The sequence below is a fragment of the Dipodomys merriami genome, unplaced genomic scaffold (genome assembly GCF_024711535.1).
Source record: "Dipodomys merriami isolate MVZ:Mamm:240054 unplaced genomic scaffold, mDipMer1.0.p SCAF_16, whole genome shotgun sequence".
Classification (NCBI taxonomy): domain Eukaryota; kingdom Metazoa; phylum Chordata; class Mammalia; order Rodentia; family Heteromyidae; genus Dipodomys; species Dipodomys merriami.
The window spans coordinates 1,914,803-1,932,257 of NW_027202937.1; the positions used below are offsets into that span (position 1 = coordinate 1,914,803).

The 17,455-nt window shown below is 45.6% G+C and overlaps 1 protein-coding gene and 1 long non-coding RNA gene across 2 annotated transcripts in view; one reads left to right on the forward strand and one right to left on the reverse strand.

Moving 5' to 3' along the window:
* The first annotated feature begins 1,768 nt into the window (after nucleotides 1-1,768).
* Nucleotides 1,769-17,455, forward strand: part of Clic5 (chloride intracellular channel 5) — a 101,218-nt gene continuing 85,531 nt past the window's right edge. The window contains exon 1 of the mRNA XM_070023608.1: nucleotides 1,769-2,396. Coding sequence (XP_069879709.1) covers nucleotides 1,857-2,396 — 540 coding nt within the window. The 5' untranslated portion in view covers nucleotides 1,769-1,856. The remainder of the gene's footprint in view (nucleotides 2,397-17,455) is intronic.
* LOC138827732 (uncharacterized) lies at nucleotides 6,172-15,422 on the reverse strand. Its single transcript, XR_011372167.1, has 3 exons — nucleotides 15,183-15,422; nucleotides 6,520-6,809; nucleotides 6,172-6,440 (listed from the first exon to the last, which is right to left on the reverse strand). It is a non-coding gene; the product is annotated as an uncharacterized lncRNA (long non-coding RNA).

Below are 17,455 nucleotides of genomic sequence, written 5' to 3' on the forward strand. Positions count from 1 at the left end.
GCAGGATAGGATCAGAGCCTATGACCTGTGTGTAGAATGAAACCCTTCCTAGAAATTTAACCAAAGCAAAAAAGGCCAGAGGCCTGGCTCAAGTGGTAGGACTCCGCCCTGAGTTCAATCCCTAGTACTTCCCTCCAAAAGAGAAGCAATTATGAAAGTTCATCCAACAATGAGCCTATTATAGGGAACTGGTTGTTAACTGATGTCTGATGGTGAGCAAGTAGACAGAGGTCTGTACCTATATAGGGCTTATGTTGTAGAGGGAGAGGAATTTTAGACTAGATAGATAGACAGACAGACAGACAGACAGACAGACAGACAGACAGACAGACAGACAGACAGACAGACAGACAGACAGACAGATAGATAGATAGATAGATAGATAGATAGATAGATAGATAGATAGATAGATAGATAGATAGCAAAGCAATGATTTTTAGTAGTGGAGAGTGGGTTGGGATGGGTTGTCATTTTTAACAAATGGGCAGAGTAGCCTCATATGAAAGTACTTAAGGACGTCAGAAGAATCAAGTCTAGAGATAAGTGAGGGGACATGCACTCCAGATAGACTGAGAAATGATGAGCTCATACCACATCTGTACGTGGTCTCTGTGGTAAATTTGTGCATGTGGATCCCTGCGTAGCCCAGACGTGAGCCAGTTATACATTAAATAAAACAAAAACCTTGCACAATTCTATCTATGTCCATTAGGGATTTGGCGTCCCTTCCAGGTCCTCCTACCATATTAAAAGTCAGCTGGAGGACAGGTAATGTATTTTCCATTTCTCTAGTTTGGTATTGAGGTTAGTTTCCTGAACAGAAGACAATCTCAGTGAATGTGTGTTGACTATGATGATCACATGGATATAAGAGGGAAGACCAGAACACAGAGCCATAAATCTCTTAAGTCTTATTTGGGGTGGTCTGCCTTGACAGGTCCACAGGCCTGAGCATTTATCTTCCTTTCTTTCTGTTATGTCAGCACCTAGTGGTGTTTCTAGATAAGAAATGCAAATGTATTTTTTACCTCATAGGGGCATGTGGAATTCATTTGTCATTGGATATCTTGATTCACACAGAATTGTTTTCATATATGCCTCTGTGTGTGTGTGTGTGTGTGTGTGTGTGTGTGTGTGTGTGTGTTAATTGATTGATTTTTGTGCTGATCCTGGGGCTTGAACTTAGGCCTGAATGCCAGCCCTTAGCTTTTTTGCTACAGGCTGGTGCTATATCACTCTACTTCCAGTTTTCTGCTGGTTAATTGGAAATAAAAGTCTCAGGGACTTTCCTGCCCAGCATGGCTTTGAACTTGGATCCTCAGATCAGCCTCCGGATTAGCTAGGATTACAGGCATGAACTACCAGCGCCTGGCAGAAGTGTTTTGTGTGATGAACTAGCTGTAAACAAATGCACTGGCAGTGTGAATTGTGCTTTTCCACTGAGCTGCACGACTTCTTGAATACTGTCAAAGCCTGGAGGAGATGTTGGGCGGGAGCTCCATTAATGACAAATGGCTGAATATAAAAAGACTTCAGTGTAGACTGGGATTTAATACAATTCAACTTCTGGTTTATCCAAAGGATCTTAAAGTTGCTGGCAGCTCTCCACAATATCTTTAGAAGTGAAGGGGTTAACTGCATGTGTAAACTTTATCTTTTGTCCAGTGGACTTGTGGTTTGCTTATTAATGCCTCCAGTAAATGATTGTTGGAGACCTGTCATTGAAGCCAGAGCTAGCTGCCGCTGTTCCAAAGCCCACTGGCTCCTCTTCCAGGCAGTGTGGCATCCCTAGCCCTGCATTCACTTCAGATCTGCTCAGCTCCTGTCTGCAAAAAGGATCTATCAGACCAGTGAACATGGATGATGCAGACTACAGAAACATCTATGACACCATCCAAAAAACGAAGATCTATGAGGCTCCGGACCAACTGGGAGAGAATGAAAGTCCTTTGTCTGAGGCAGTCCATGGAGATGTGAGGTCAGAAAACAGTTTGTATGATGCCAAGCTAGAATACCACATCTATGATTCTGTGTCAGTCTGCGTCTCCAAGGGTGAAGAGAACAGCTTAGCCTCTGCCCAGCCAGAGGCAGCTGACTACCTCCTGCCTGATGAACTGTGTCCTGAGACCCAGGAGCCTGCACTAGATGAGCCAGGGGAGGACAGGTACATCTCAGCACAAGAGTTAGAGTCACCAACGTGGGACTCAGAACTTGATGCAGGGAATCCCTGGGACAGTGGGAGCCTGGTGAACAAAGACCTGCCTTCTCCTTCCAGCTTCACCATCCAGCACAGCAAGGCCTTCTCCATCAGTAGAGACTCCCCTGCCAGCCACCCGGAGGCTTGGGAAGACAAGGAGGCAGTTCTCACGAGACCTGAGATCTTCCTGTTTGTCAAGGTAAGGGCGTGCGCACATAGACAGGTTTGTGGCCGGTATCTCACCTGGCCTCTGAGGTCATGAAAGATGTTTGGTATTAGGATCCTGGGGATTCCATCCATACTCCTGTGGTATGTTATCTCAGAATGTACTCACGATTGCTCACAATTAGAAGAATGGAGAAGTACATTGAAAGTGTGTATTTAACCATCGACATAGGCAGTACATTATTTTAAGGGTTTATCTGAGTGAGCAGGCATTGCTGCTCAAATCCTTGCCTTTGGGACAGGAGTGAAGAGTGTTTGTCTGGTTGAATTTTTTTCTTCATCAGGATCATCTTTCAAAATGAAAGTAAAGCTTCTGAGAGATAGTCAGATCCAAGATCCAGGTTGGATGGGGAACTTCCTCCTGGTGTTGCTAAGTTCACAGATGCTTCAGATACAAGGACAATAAATGCTACCTCTGTCAACCGGCCTTGCCCTTTCAGCCTCAAGATAGCTGGTATTCTGATGAAGTAACCTGATTTCAATAGCGCAGTAAGATGCTAGCTAGCTGTGTGTTATGCGTAATGCCTACTATCCTGAAATAAAGAGCTTGGGTGATTTCTGTATTAGACTGGTGTGGTCATACATAAGGGCATGAAAATGATCAAATGTAAAATGTGATGCATAAATCATCCTTATTAATCAAGGTGATAGCTCTCTTTTTCCCAATATCCTACTAATACATCTAACATGTTTATTATAAAATGAGTGAATACTGATGTTTCTTCCTGATGAAAATAAGTACTCTGGGGCTGGGAAGGTGGCTCAGTGGTAGACCGCTTGCCTTGCATGCCTGAGGCCCTGGGTTCGATTCCTCAGCACCACATAAGCAAAAAGCAAAAAGCCAAAAGTGGCACTGTGGCTCAAGTGGTAGAGTGTTAGCCTTGAGCTGAAGAGCTGAGGGACAGCGCCCAGGCCCAGAGTTCAGGCCCCACAACTGGATCCCCCCCCCCAAAAAAAAGACTCCTATAAAAAAAAAAAGAAAAGAAGTACTCTAGGAACTTTTTAGGTACTCAGTAAGTACTCTGTAGACTCACAGGCATTCTACTCCAAACTCTAGTCTGGCCCTTACTTTCTGGGTCCCAGTAATAATTCTTATAAAATATGCCTTGTTTACTAATTGAAAACTTTAATGTACTATATTGCGTGCTTTCTCTCTCTTAGTTGTTTTGTATATCAATTGTCTCTCCCTTATCCTGTTATAAAACCTTGCTGCTGTTGTTGTACTTGTTTTGAGACACGTTGTAGACCCATCTGACCTCTAGTTGGTGATTTTCGAGCCTCCACCTCCCAAGTGCTGGATTATAGCTGTGAGCTGTTACATCCAGTTCTGTAAGATCCTTTTGAGAAGCGCCTAGCAGAGGGCTCAGTATTTTGGTGACTGCCTACACGCCTTGCCTGGTACTATACAGAGCATTAAGAAAAAGAAGGGATGTGTAAGATATATTTTTTTGTCCTCAAGAATTTTTTTTTGTTGGTGGTAGGGCTTGAACTCTGGGCCTGGGCATTATCCCTCAGTTCTTCAGCTCAAGGCTAGAGCTCTACCACTTGAGCCACAGCTCCACTTCCCGTTTTCGGGTGGTTTATTGGAGATAAGAGTCTCACGGACTTTCCTGCCCAGGCTAGCTTTGAACCACAATTTGCAGATCTCAGCCTCCTGAGTAACTAGGATTACAGGCGTGAACCACCCACACACCCAGTGCCCTCAAGAATTTAACAGCAGCCAGGCGCTACTGGCCACACCTGTAATCCTAGCTACTCAGGAGGCTAAGCTCTGAGGATTATTGTTCAAAGCCAGTCTGAACAGGAAAGCCCATGAGACTCTTATCTCCACAAAACTATCCAAAAGAAAGAAAGGAAGAAAGAAAAAGCTATCAGTAGAGCTGTGGTTCATGTGGTAGAATGCTAGTTTTGAGCAAAAGAATCTCAGAACAGCACCTAGGCCCCGAGTTCAAGTCCCAGGACCAGCACACAAGGAAAGAAAGAAAGAAACAAGAGAAGGAAGGAAGGAGGGAGGAAAGGAAAGAAAGAGAACTGAACACCATAGTACAGAAGACCATGGTGCTGATTTCCTAATAATATATTTATTCTTTAATAGGGTCACAATGAAGATTGAGTAAGGTAATGTACATAAGTTGCTTGGTACAGAACCTGACACCTGCTATGTGTCAATATGCAGCAGCTGAAATGATTACTTATTACAAGAATTTAAGCTTTGCACAAAAGAATTTTTATTTTGCATGCAATGCCTTGTTGTTAGTAAACATTCCATAAATATTACTGTATTCTGCACACAGACAGAGCTCTCACTGGTCAAGGGATTTGAACAGTACTCTATAATAATTTGCTGTGACATAGCCCTGGACCCCCTTCTTCATCTCTGAAACACCATTTTCCAGCCCTTCTGGTCTTTGATTCCAAGGTACACGGCCCCAGCCAGTTCTTTATCAGTGTGCCCACATATGGAGCTGCTGTCATCCACTGTGGCAAACAGGCCACAATTGCTATCTCTGCATTTGGGTGTGGTTGGGACCACGGTCATAAAACCGATACTGTCCACTCCCAACGCTAGTGGAGTACCTGACCCTTGGGAGGTATCAGCGGTCGCAGTCCACAGAGCCTGGCTCTATTAGAGCGCTCACATGCAGCCATGCACAAGCTCTTCCTGGAGCTCCTTGAGGAGATGCTAAAATTCTTCACAGAAAATGTAATATAATGCTGCCTAGAAGGCAGTAGATACTCTACTGAGTATCTCGGGGAGCCATAGCCTAGAATTGTTTTCCTAAGGAACTGACTTATGATAACTCATCTCAGCATGGTAGAAAGCGCCAGGGACTGGTCAGTCACCATTACCACAGCAGAGGAGCCCAGTGTGGCTGTCTTGGAACCCAAGATGGGCACTCAATTCATGTGGTCTGAGAACCTTAGAATTAGAATAAGATGAAAAGCAACAATTCTACTTAAGTCAATCCTCTTAAAGACTAGTAATATATATGTTTTATAGTATATACCATGTATTCTTGCAGTAGTTGATTAAGGCTGGAGGCATGGCTCAAGGAGTACAGTGACTGTCTAGCAACAGAAGGCACTTGCATTCAAACCTCAGTACTACTGAGAGAGAGAGAGAAAGAGAGAGAGAAGGTGGGAGGGGGAGAAAGAGAAAGAAAAGAGAGAGATGACAGGTAAGCAAATGAAAATTCATTTCCACTTGCCACTTCATGTACACTTCAGTTCCAAGATACCTAAACTCATTATTTCTAAGATTAGTCCAAGGTCCAGGTATAAAGCTTCAGGTACAATTAAGACATATATTTTTTTTCAACTGACAATCTGGATACATCCAAATATTTAGGCCCTTAATCTCAGAAAGACTAAATTCTGTAGAGAGCAAGCTAGCAGTGGGATGTTGGTTTCTAGATTATCTCTGTGTATCTAGGTATTTTTTACTTTGAGGAGATGAAGGGACAATGTATGGACTCAACACAAAGTATTAACAGCTATTGGTTTGATATCGTTTGTGGTCGACTATGAGTCTGGGTCCAGGACAACCTGCCTGGGCTGATCCAAAGGTGTCTGGAAAACAGAATCCTTAAAGATCTTCCAGTTGCATAATTCTCTAAGAACGGTCTAATTTAACATCATTAATAAAGACATATCATTGTACAAAGTAGAAAACATTCATGAGAAGACAGCAAGTCTGGGCCTATCTCCTGGGCCCAATAATCCTTTTGTAGAACCAGGGAACAAAATAATGAGCCGGTAGAAACAGATTTCTATTCTTCTCCCAACTTCTTTTTAATTGGAGAGCTGGGAAAACACTTGAGACCGCGTTTATTGACAGCCATGCCTGGGTGCCCATGTGAACTGGTTTGCTTTGCAAATCAGTGTCACCAAAGCAAAGATGTCACAGGAACCCAACAACATATGTTTGTGGCCCTGCTTTTAAATGAGGATGACGATGTCTTCCCTGTAAGGTGATTGTGAGGATTCCAGCTGAACACACAAAGCATTTCCTGCACACCTAGCACAGAGGACATGTGTTAAATAAAATCCAGCACTGTGAGAGGAACATTGAAACCTGGAAGAGGCTGATAACTTACCCAAAGCTGTCTGGAAATCACTGGCAAGTTGGGACCATGGGCCTCTTAGTACAGGCACTTTCTTTTGTGTTGGCATGGTTGGTCTGGGTGCTGGTATTTCACCAACATGGTTTAAGAAGGAAGTTCGGGAACCTTCTAGAATGTACTGAGTCACAGACATCTGGAGGGTCCTACAGGGTGTCCATGTGGGAGGGGCAGAGCGGGGGTCCTTGGCCCTCTCCTTGGGTGTAGTAAGTCTTGGTGCGTCTTGAGTGGTGTGGCCCAGTCAGCCTGTGGAGAGTATGTCATCCCTGAAAAACAAGATGGTGTGATGCTCTGAATACACGCCCCCATTATCACCATCATTATTGCCGCCGACCATCGACTTCCCAAGGGATTGCAAAGAATGCACAGAGTCATCCACAGCCAGCCCGGCCACCCTGGCGCCTGCCTGTGTCACAAAATCATACAAGCTAAAACTGTTGAGCCACATCGATTCCGTGTGTCTCCTCTCCTGTGACAGTCCTGCCAACGTCTTCACCCTACCTGGCCACCACTGGCCACGGCTGCCTTGACCTCAGGCGTTCACTTGCTCACTCTGCTTTCAAAACTCATCTGCTTTCCAAGAGCCTTCAGCTGGCCAGGAGAATGTTCCGCAGGTGCTTCAGAGAACAACAGGACATGCCCGTCCCTTCACCTGCAAGCTACGCAGGAGTTCCCACAGGAGAGAGCACAGGATGGAGACAAAGCACCAGAAGGGCCTCATGACCCACCAGCCCTGTAACCAAGATCCACCACGGGCCAATTCATGCTGATCTGGTCTCCATGGATGTCTTATCTCTCCTTCCTACATGTGTCCTGTTCGTGACACTGGGCCTTTGCACAAGCTGTTGCCTTTCCAAAGACTTCTTCTCTGAGCTAATGATTGTATTTAAAATGCAGCCCAGAAGTTACCTCATGAGGAAGGCTTTCCTGGGTCTCCTCCATGCTTGTATCACTACCCTGGCCTTGATGTATTAATTCACTAGGGTGGCCATGATAAAGTGTGCCAGTTGGGTGACTTACATGTTAGAAATTTTCTTCTCACTGTCCTGGAGCATGGAAATTGAAATCCAGATGGCATAGGCTTGGTTTCTTAGGTTTGTAGGTAGTCACCTCCTCTCTATGACTGTGTCCTAATTTCCTCTTCTTAGGAAAACATCAGAGCCCATTCTAACAACCTCATTTTCATGTAATTACCTCTTCCAAGAACCTATAAGAGGTATATTTTGAGAAACTGAGGGGATTTCAGCATATTAATTTGGTAGGTGGGTGGGGTCCAATTCAGCTCTTACTACTACATATTCTCTCTCTCTCTCTCTCTCTCTCTCTCTCTCTCTCTCTCTCTCTCTCTCTCTCTCTCTCTCTCTCTCTCTCTCTCTCTCTCTCCCTCTCTGTCTCCTGTCTGTCTGTCGGTCTGTCTGTATGTTTTTCTCTCCCTCCCACTCCAGAGACTTGTGCATGTTAGGCAACTGCTCCACCCCTGAGTTACATCCCAGTGCTGTCTTTTGTCCACCTCACATACCCAGTCCATTGTGTATCTAAAAGGTGGTTGGATGAAGGGAGAAGGGAGAGAATATTATCCCCAGAGATCTTCAGGGAGTCAGGGAAGTAGGAAACTTGTGCTACAAGGCCTTCCACAGAAACAGGGGCATTTCAGAGCAATGCAAACTGAATGAGTGGAAGTAAAGGTGTGGCCCAAGTAGTAAAGCACCAGTTAAGTAAGATCATGAGACCTTGAATTCAAGACTCCACACATACACACATGCACACACATACAAAAACCTACTCCAACTCTATGAATTTACACACATACTACCACAAAGTTGGTGGTCTAAAGCAATAGAAATAAGATCTCTGTGGATGCCTGTAATCTTAACACACAGGAGGATGAAGCAGAAGGATCTTTTGTCCAAAGTCAGCATGAGCTATACAGCAAGTTCAAAGCCAGCCTGGGTTGCACAGGAGGCCCTATCTCAACGAAATATTATCATCTCACAATCTGAAATTAATATTTGACTCTGTCCAAAAGTTTGAAGGAAGAATTCTTTGCCTTTTCTAACTCTGGGAGCGCCTAGCTTTGGTTTGCGGCTGCTTTGCTCCAATCTTCGCTTCCATCATCAGAAAGCACTGTATCTCATGTCTCCGTCTATTTCCCCTTCTCTTCTCCTACAAAGACTTGTCATCTGGTTGAGGACCTACCCTGGCCCAGAGTGTTCTAATTTCTAAGTCTTTAAAGACTCCTCCTACGTCTACTACAATCATTTCCCAAAACATATCTTGGAACATCTACAAGTTCTAGGTGGCCAGATACTTTGGAGGACCACTCTACAAGTCCACCACACCCCTGAAGGAAGAAGGGTTTGGGTGGAAGCATGGACATGGGCAGCAACTCCCAGGATACATATTTCCCCAAATCCAATGAATTCTCTGTACCTCCATCTCCTTAGTTCTCAGACTTTCAGGAGGATGTCCTCGCAGAGTGGAAATAAGGATTCTTAGTGCTGAAGGGATGTGGAAATCAGAGGACTCACCCCACCATTGAGATTAGATACCGGGAGGGCTGTCCATGTAAGCTGCCATAACTAACTCAATGCATCCTTGTGCCTGGGCCTGCCTTTGTGTTTCTGAGTGGCTATGATTTACCAAATAGTCTTCTGTCAACAGACTGAGAAGCCAAACTAAATGCAGTGACCAGAAGAAAGTGAAGAGTTGTCAAACCCCAGGGAGACAGCATCAGCTGGCAAGCCATTCTAAACATTTCACCACAGGCTTCCTGAGGTCTGGTTTCATGTGGTTTCCGGCCAGAATTTGGAGGGGAGCAGTGATGGTATTGTTAAGGGGGGATTATTTTCAGGGTAATTCCTTGGACTGTCAGAAAGAATCCCGTCTTGCTGGCTCTGTGGCTGTGTCTGGTTGACCATCATGCTTGCTGTGAGAGTCCTTCTGCCCTCCTCCTTCCCTCCCTTTCCTTCTTTGTTTCCAAACATTAAACCAACCTTGCATTCTAAGACAAACCCCTTTCAGTCATAACGGATTCTTGTTGGAGTCAATTTCAACAATTTTGTGAGCATGTGTTCCTAAAGAATATAGTGCTGAGGTTGAACCCAGGGCCTCATGCATGTTGGAAAATGTGCTATGCCTCTGCCCTGCATGAGGAATAAGAGGCTGTAGTTTTACTTTCTTTGCCTGGTTTGGGTAGGATAACAATGGCCTCATGGAATGAGTTGAGGGTGTGTTTCATTTTCTATTTTCTGAAAGAGATTTTTGTAGAACTGATATTATTTCTTTGTTAATAGCTTGATAGGAGTTACCGGTGAAATTATCTTTGCTACAGATGTCTGAGTGGGAAGGTCACCCTCCAAATTGCAAATGCCCTGAGTCTAACAGATACAGGGCCATTCATTGATCTACTTCCTTGTCAGTAAGTTTGGTCATCCAGGTTCTAGGTTGCTGTTTCAGCCAAGTTGTTGAAACATTTTTAAATTATTTTTTAAATTGTTATTGTAAAGGTGATGTACATAAGTCATATAAAGAGTTGTTGAATTTATTGTCAAGTTTATCCTCATCGTGTCCCTGTTTTTTTTAACCTTCTTAGAATAATAAATATTTACATAGAAATTTTAATGTCATTTTATCATCTTAGTGCTCCATTGGTGTATACTGACTGACGATGGCTTTTACCCTTTGGTGATGAGTTGCCTTTTTAAGTTACTTGCATACTTTAGTAACATATTTTGGCTCTGGGCATAAATCTAATCTTAACCCAAATCCCAATCCTTAAACCCTAAACCTAACGTCAATCCTAACCTTAACTCTAACTGGATATTGGTTTTTTCAGCCCTCCTTTGGAGTAGCTTGGCTTCTTTTCTGAAGTAATATCCTGTGGAGGGCTGTGCCTTGCCTATTAGGTGGTCTTTCTGCTCTGTCTACTGGGGACGCAAACTTAACCACCGTGAGATTGCTCCTCTGAATTTGGTGTTTTCCTCTCCTTTGTGTACACAGCAAGACTTAGCCACAAATTCGCTATCTGCTGCAGCACACACTCGTGCCTTCTCTCTCTCTGAAAATCCAATGTCTTTTGTCATCTTAACAAAAAGTTGAGATTGTCTTGGCTCCTTGAATTCAAGTTCCACTGGAGATTTGAATATAGTCATAAAGTTAAACTGGTTAAAGTCCATCGCAATGATGATGTGGGATGGCCTCTAGCAAAAGGTTCTCTCCTGGCCCTTCCCATCCTCTGTAAGATTGTGCTGTTCATTGCAAAGTCTTTGACTTGTCCCTATGCGCTCAGCAATGAGGAAACAGAAAAACAGGTGTCTCAGCAAATTATTCACTGATACAGCATAAACGTGAAGGCATTTGATCATTTAACCTCTGAATAGTCATCCTACTGGTGACACCACCATTTCTTTCCAAAAACACCAGGAAGAGTGGACTTTTGGTATACCATTATCAAGCGAGGTCCCAATACCCAGGCCTTAGTGTCTAGAATCCATTTGTGTGTGAATTGTAATGGGCACTTGAGAAGAAGCGTGTTGATGTTCAGCTCTGTTGGGTTCTGCGTGACACTCCCTCTAAATTATAGGCCCTGCTTTGTGAAACGCAGTGATTTGTGCATTCTTGAGGGGACATGGATTAGACATCTGGGCTGGAAGCCAGGTCCCACTTGGACAACTCACTAAGCAGAGCACTCTTCCCTCCCTCCATTCACCTGTGGGTCAACAGAAGAGCCAGGCCTTCCTGAGGCCAATGGCCACCAACTGCAGGCAGGTGGGCCACAGTCACATGGCAACTGCCCAAATAAACACGCGAGCGCATTGTTGAAGAAGCAGGAACGGTCTGAGGTTTCTGGGTCCGGCCCACAAGGTAAACATGTGAGGTATGATGAATTCCTGCCAAGAGGGGCCATTGTTCCTTGCACTTCAGCTGAATGGGGTTTTGTTTGTTTGTTTGTTTTTCCTCTACAGAAATAGTTTTGCTCGGCTCGTCTGTGTTGGAAAGAATGTGGTGGATGATCCTTTAATATTTACAATATCAACTCCTCCTTAGACGTGGGCATGATTCTTCTAGAATTACACTGTAGCCACTGGTCACAGGTCGCTATTTCAGTTTAAATTACAATGGGATAAAATTAAAAGTCAGTTCTTTCCTTATACTAGCTCTATTTCAAGTGTTCAACAGCTACGTGCAGTTAATGGTTGGAAAATGCAGACAACGAATATAGCTGTTGTTTTAGAACACTCTAGAAGACACTGCTTGAAGGATTGACCCCCACCCTGTTTTCCCAGGTGCACACACCCGGCAAGTCTCTAAAGATATGTGCAGACTGCCTGACAGAGGCCGTTTAAGCTTCCCGAGCCTGGTTGTAAACATCCCATTGTGGGCCCAACTGAAAAGCTCCCTACCTCCCTAGACCTAGTAGCTTTTTCATTAACCTCTGCCTCCTTGCTCAGACCTCATAAAACCCAACTCCTGCCCCATCTCTTTACACAGTCTCCAAGCCCACAGGAAGGCTGTTTCCTTCCTTTCTCCTCCATTTTCCTAACACTGCTTGTTGAAGGGTGACCAGACTTGAGGCTAACTCGAGCATGGAGACCTACTGGTTATGTAGTCATAGTCCTTTCTCTTGATCTTTAACTAATTGTGTGTGTGTGTGTGTGTGTGTGTGTGTGTGTCCGTGTGTGTCCGTGTGTGTCCTGGGGCTTGAACCTGCAGCCTGGGCGCTGTTCCTGAGCTTTTTGCCCAAGGCTAGCACTCTTTCAATTTGAGCCACAGCTCTTCTTCCAGCTTTTTTGTTGTTGGTGGTTAATTGAGATGAGTCTCATGGCCTCTCCTGCCCAGTCTGGCTTCCAATCAATGGTGATCCTCATATTTCAGCCCTCTGACTAACTGGGATTACAGATCTGAGCCACCAGAAATGGATCTTTATTCTTACCTAAAAATAAAAGGTGGAGTGATCTGACTTGAGAATACCATAGAGTTGTTTGTGCTCACCAACCAAAGAAACCACCAGTGGCGATCAGGCACTTTGGTCCAGTGTCCGTGACACAGGTTTTGTGGATGTGGTTTTTCTACATGATAGCTGTGACACAGGTTTTGTGGATGTGGTTTTTCTGCATGATAGCTGTGGGTATGAAGGCGAAGCTCAGCCCTTAAAGCTCAATGGCTATGCCCATCCAGAGTCTCTCTGAGTCATGGGGGATCTGTCGTAGCTACAAAAACCTTAAGTGTTGAAAACATTGTCTCTAAGCCACGGGGGCCACACCGGTAGACAGCGAGTAGCAGGAATCTGCACTTGGGCATCCTCGTGTACCAGTCAGAGGAGCCTGTAAAATAGTCAGTGATGCTCAAGAATGATTGGTAATTACAAGGAAGGTGAAAGCGAGGAAGGTCATCTGTGAGAAGGGAAAGAGCAGTTACAAACACCAAGAAAAAACAAAGGTGGAAGTCGAGCAATTCTCTTGTAAATTCTTTGCCCATTGAAAAAGAAACAACTTTCATAACTGAAAGGAGGAGTCTGCGGTCAATTTTCTTCTGTTCTCCTATGGATCCCTTCACTACATCACAAAGTAACAGATTTACCTGTCAGTAAAACTTTATTGCACGTGAATTCTGCAACCTCATGTGCAGGTAGTGAGAAAGGCACACAGACAGCATGTCACGGACTTTCTGTGAGTCTGTGGAGCCAATGAGGGCTCAAACCAGGAAAGTGGGAGGTCAGAAGTGCCTGGGAGCAGGGGGGAGGGCGGGAGGGATGGGAGGGTAGGGGGAGACAGGGGAACTGGATTGTGGCTTATAAGGTTTGTAGCCATAGGGCCAAAAAAGGAGTACAAGCCTTGCAAGCTTAAATACCCGCTAGAATCTGCCAACCAGACTTCTCGGTTTGCTTTTCTGAATGCCAAGCATTGCCCAACTGGCCATGGAGCTATGGGCACAGACTCTGGGAAGTGATCATAAGGAAATAAACTTGAGGAGTCTCAACCCTCACCTACTCCTAACCCAAGCTGCTTGCTCCAGCCTCGGTCCCCAAGCGGAGCCGTCTTTTTTATCTCGTCAAAACTATCCATCCTCGGGCTGCCATCGCTTTGGACAGTCCCTGGCTGACTGCACGGCACACAGCCAGGCCCTGTGAGCTCTCAGTTCACGGGGTGCTGTATAGTGCTCAGAGGTTGTAAATTGTCCCATCTCAATTACAGCGCTGGGCAGGGCAAGGACCCAGCACGGAATGCCTCTCCCCAGGGTAAAGTGCTCGGCCTCCTGAGGCAATTGCTCCCAGCAGCCCTTGCGACCAATTACTAAAAATAGACTCCGTATAAAACCCCGGGCTGTCAGGCAAGCGGGGGAAAATAGTTACTGGCAGAAGCAGCAGAGACTTGTGATAAAGTGTAGCTGTGTGTTTTCCACAAATCCGGGGACATGATCTATTCCCTGACATCACTAGTGCTGACCTCACTGATGGATTTCCTGGGTGGGATGGAAGGCAAACTATGAACGTCCTCAGAGGTGACAGAGGGGTTATAGCGATAAGGGGTTATATGTAGGTTCTAAGTGGGGTCATGAAGGAACAGCACCCCATCATTCTTCTACTTTCATACTTTCTCCCGTTGGTTTCTCTCTCCCTTCAGTGTCTCTGATGCAGTGGCATGTCCTTAGCAGCGGATGAACCCTTGGGTTCATGCTAGGGGTTTCTATCCTTCTGTTTTCTTTTTTCTCTCTCTCTCTTTTTGGGTAGGGGTTGTTTTTGGTGATACTGGCATTTGAACACAGGGCCTTACACTTGTCAGGCAGGCGCTCTACCACTCAATTCATGCCCCCAGACCTTTTTGCTCTCATTATTTTTCAGGTAGAGTCTTGCAGTAGTGCCACTGCCAGCACCCATTGCAATCCTCCTCCCTAGGCCTCCAGGGTAGCTGGGATGGCAGGCCCATGCCATGTGCCCAGCTTGACTTATTTTTTTGGGGGGGGTCCGGTTGTGGAGCCTGAACTCTGGGCCTGGGCGCTGTCCCTCAGCTCTTCAGCTCAAGGCTAGCGCTCTACCACTTGAGCCACAGTGCCACTTCCGGCTTTTTTCTTTTTGCTTATGTGGTGCTGAGGAATCGAACCCAGGGCCTCATGCTTGCAAGGCAAGCGCTCTACCACTGAGCCACCTTCCCAGCCCCCAGCTTGTCTTTTTTTAAGATGGGGTCTTGATAACATTTTGCCTTTGCTAGCCTGGAACTGTGCTTCTCCCAATCTCCACCTCTCAAGCAGGCTGGATGACAGGGGTGAGCCACCATGCCTAGCCTCCTCCTGTTTTCTTTGTAGCAATGGCATCGTGCTTTGCTGGTTGTCTGTCTGTCTGTGACTCCTGGGGCAGTGATGTGGCCTGTCTGGTGTCTAATGCATGAATAATTGTGTTGATGCACTGAGCAGGTACTGTCAGTCCTGCCCTTGTCTGTCTGTCTCTCTCTCTCTCTCTCTCTCTCTCTCTCTCCTCTTTCTTTGACGTTCATTACTAGGATCTTGGCCGTTCTGTATGTGACCCATGTCTTTTGCTGTTGCTTGTCCATTTTTACCCCATAGGTAGTAAAGACTGTATTTCCATCTTCTAGATGAAGCGTGACATTTTCGACAGTTCCCTTCTTACTTGTAATGGCTCTCACCTTCTCCTGTGAATGCTCCGTCTTCCAGGCTTCCCATACAAGGCAGGGACAGAGGAGGCCAAACCAAGCGTCTTCCCTTCAGTGTGGGCAGGAGGGGGACTGTCCTCCCAATGTCAGGGCCAGAAGAGCTCCACGCAGGCCCTGGCACCCACACTGGAAGCAGCAGCTCCCCCAGACCTTGGGGGTGTGGAGAAACCATCCATAGAGACCACGATCACACCAGGCTTCCCGTACTGCACACAGAGCTGAGATGTCGTATCAGTACTGAGGTCCTAAGATAACCTCTCAGGAAATTCCTCCACGTGATCCTACATTGCGTCCCTCCCCACCACACCCACACACTACCACTGTGGGATGATCAGGTGTGTGCCCCAGCTTCTCCATGGTTTGTGCCTCCCGTTAGCTGCCTTGGGATTCCTTGTGGGCCGCAATGTTTTCTGTCTTGTATCGCCCATCAGCAGACTCCCAGCGATCTTGTCTTTTCTCTGCTTGTCTTTTTAAACAAGCTTGTCAAAACCCCTTGCCCATAAGCAATATTGTGTCATTTTCTTTGCTGGTCTAAGGTTATTCTTCTTCGTGCTTCAGTACTTTTCTTTCAGCAGTCTTGGCGGTGAATCTGCAGAGAGCAATCTTTCAATCATCATTCACTGGTCAGGGAACTGGTGAATTCCAAGGGTTGAAGCAGGGCTCTGAGCTCCAGGGCATCTCAGAACCTCTTGCTTGCCAACGCCTCGAGGAGAGGGTGTGGTGTGAAGTGTTTTGCAGTTATGTGGCTGTAGAATTTGTTTATTCAGGGAAATCTCATCACATTCGTGTTCCAAGAAATACACCAGACATTGGCCATGTTTGCTAAATGCAGGTGCAAAAGGAAACTGAGACCGTCAACCCAGGACACTGCCTTCTCCTCCACCCGAGTGGTGGACTTACTTCACCGTGATGCCGCTATAACTCACAGAGAGGGCACGTCTGAACTCAGGCCAGCCAGCTGCCAGGGAGAGGAGGATCATGTCTGTGCTTTCCATTTATAAGATAGTTGTGAGATGCAAAATAAAATAAAATATGTGAGATAATATTTTATGACAAGTAAAGCTGGGCTAACAAAAACCCAAGGAGTAGTTGTTGTGAAGTGTAGTTACCAGGCCACAGGTAGAAGAAGTTAAAGGGAAGACATCTGAGTCTTTTCTCAACCTATCAGCTGCTTCCTTACCCAGTTCTCCTATGCTTAGGAATAGCGCAAGCTAGAATCTCAGGAAAACACACATAGACAAGGAAGAGAGTCCATCCTGAGTCCTCTACTTGGCATGCCCTGAGAGCCAAACCAGGATTTCTTGTCCCTCCTCAGCAAAGGGAGACTTTGAGGTAGAGAAATCGACTCTCCAGGATCTCCTGATGTGAAAACATCCACAGATGGTCACCCTTGGGCTGAGCTTCCTTGTGAACAACATACAGAAACTGTGGCCTTGAGAAGTTAAGTAACGTGCCCCCAGTCATGCTGCGATAAGGGCAGAAGTAGAACTAGCAAGCCGGTCTCCAGGCCGCTGCTCAACATGAAAGCACATGGACACATATCTGTGTAGTCTCCGGTGCAGGTGGAGCCCTGCTTGAGGGTCCGAGCATCCCACACACAGTCTGGCCTCAGCCCTAAGAGGAGGCTGACTGCACACCTAGAGGAGAGCCAACAACTCAAGACTCATTAAGTGTTCTGGGAGTCAGAGAAAAGGCTCCTTGCTGGGGGCAGACACAACAAATCTTTCCAGTTCATGATTTCCACTTATAGAAAGGCATTTCTGTACTTCAAAGATTTCTTAAGGAAAAGAACATGGATGTACATGTGTGTATATACATGTGTGTTTATATACATGGATGTACATGTGCGTATAAACATATGTATCTATACATGGATTCTACAGCCAAAAAGTCTGAGAAATGAGCACACATATAGATTATACACACTTGCCCACGTATACACACACACACACACACACACGTAAGCATGTGTGCACATCCATGTACACAAATATACATTAGGCCCACTCACAGGTAAGGAACTGTTACTTTTCTTTCTTTTGTTATTGTTGTTGACAGTAATTTCAGAGACTGGTTTTCTACTTCCTATGCAAGTTGAAAAACCTGTTGCAAATGTCTAAGGCAAGATGGAGCGCAGTCTGCCTGACACAGGCTTACCACCGTCTCTGAACTGCCTCGAGAGTCCAGGGTGGCAAGGAAGCATGAAACTTCCACGTCCCCTGGCAAGGGCTCTCATTCCTGTGTTG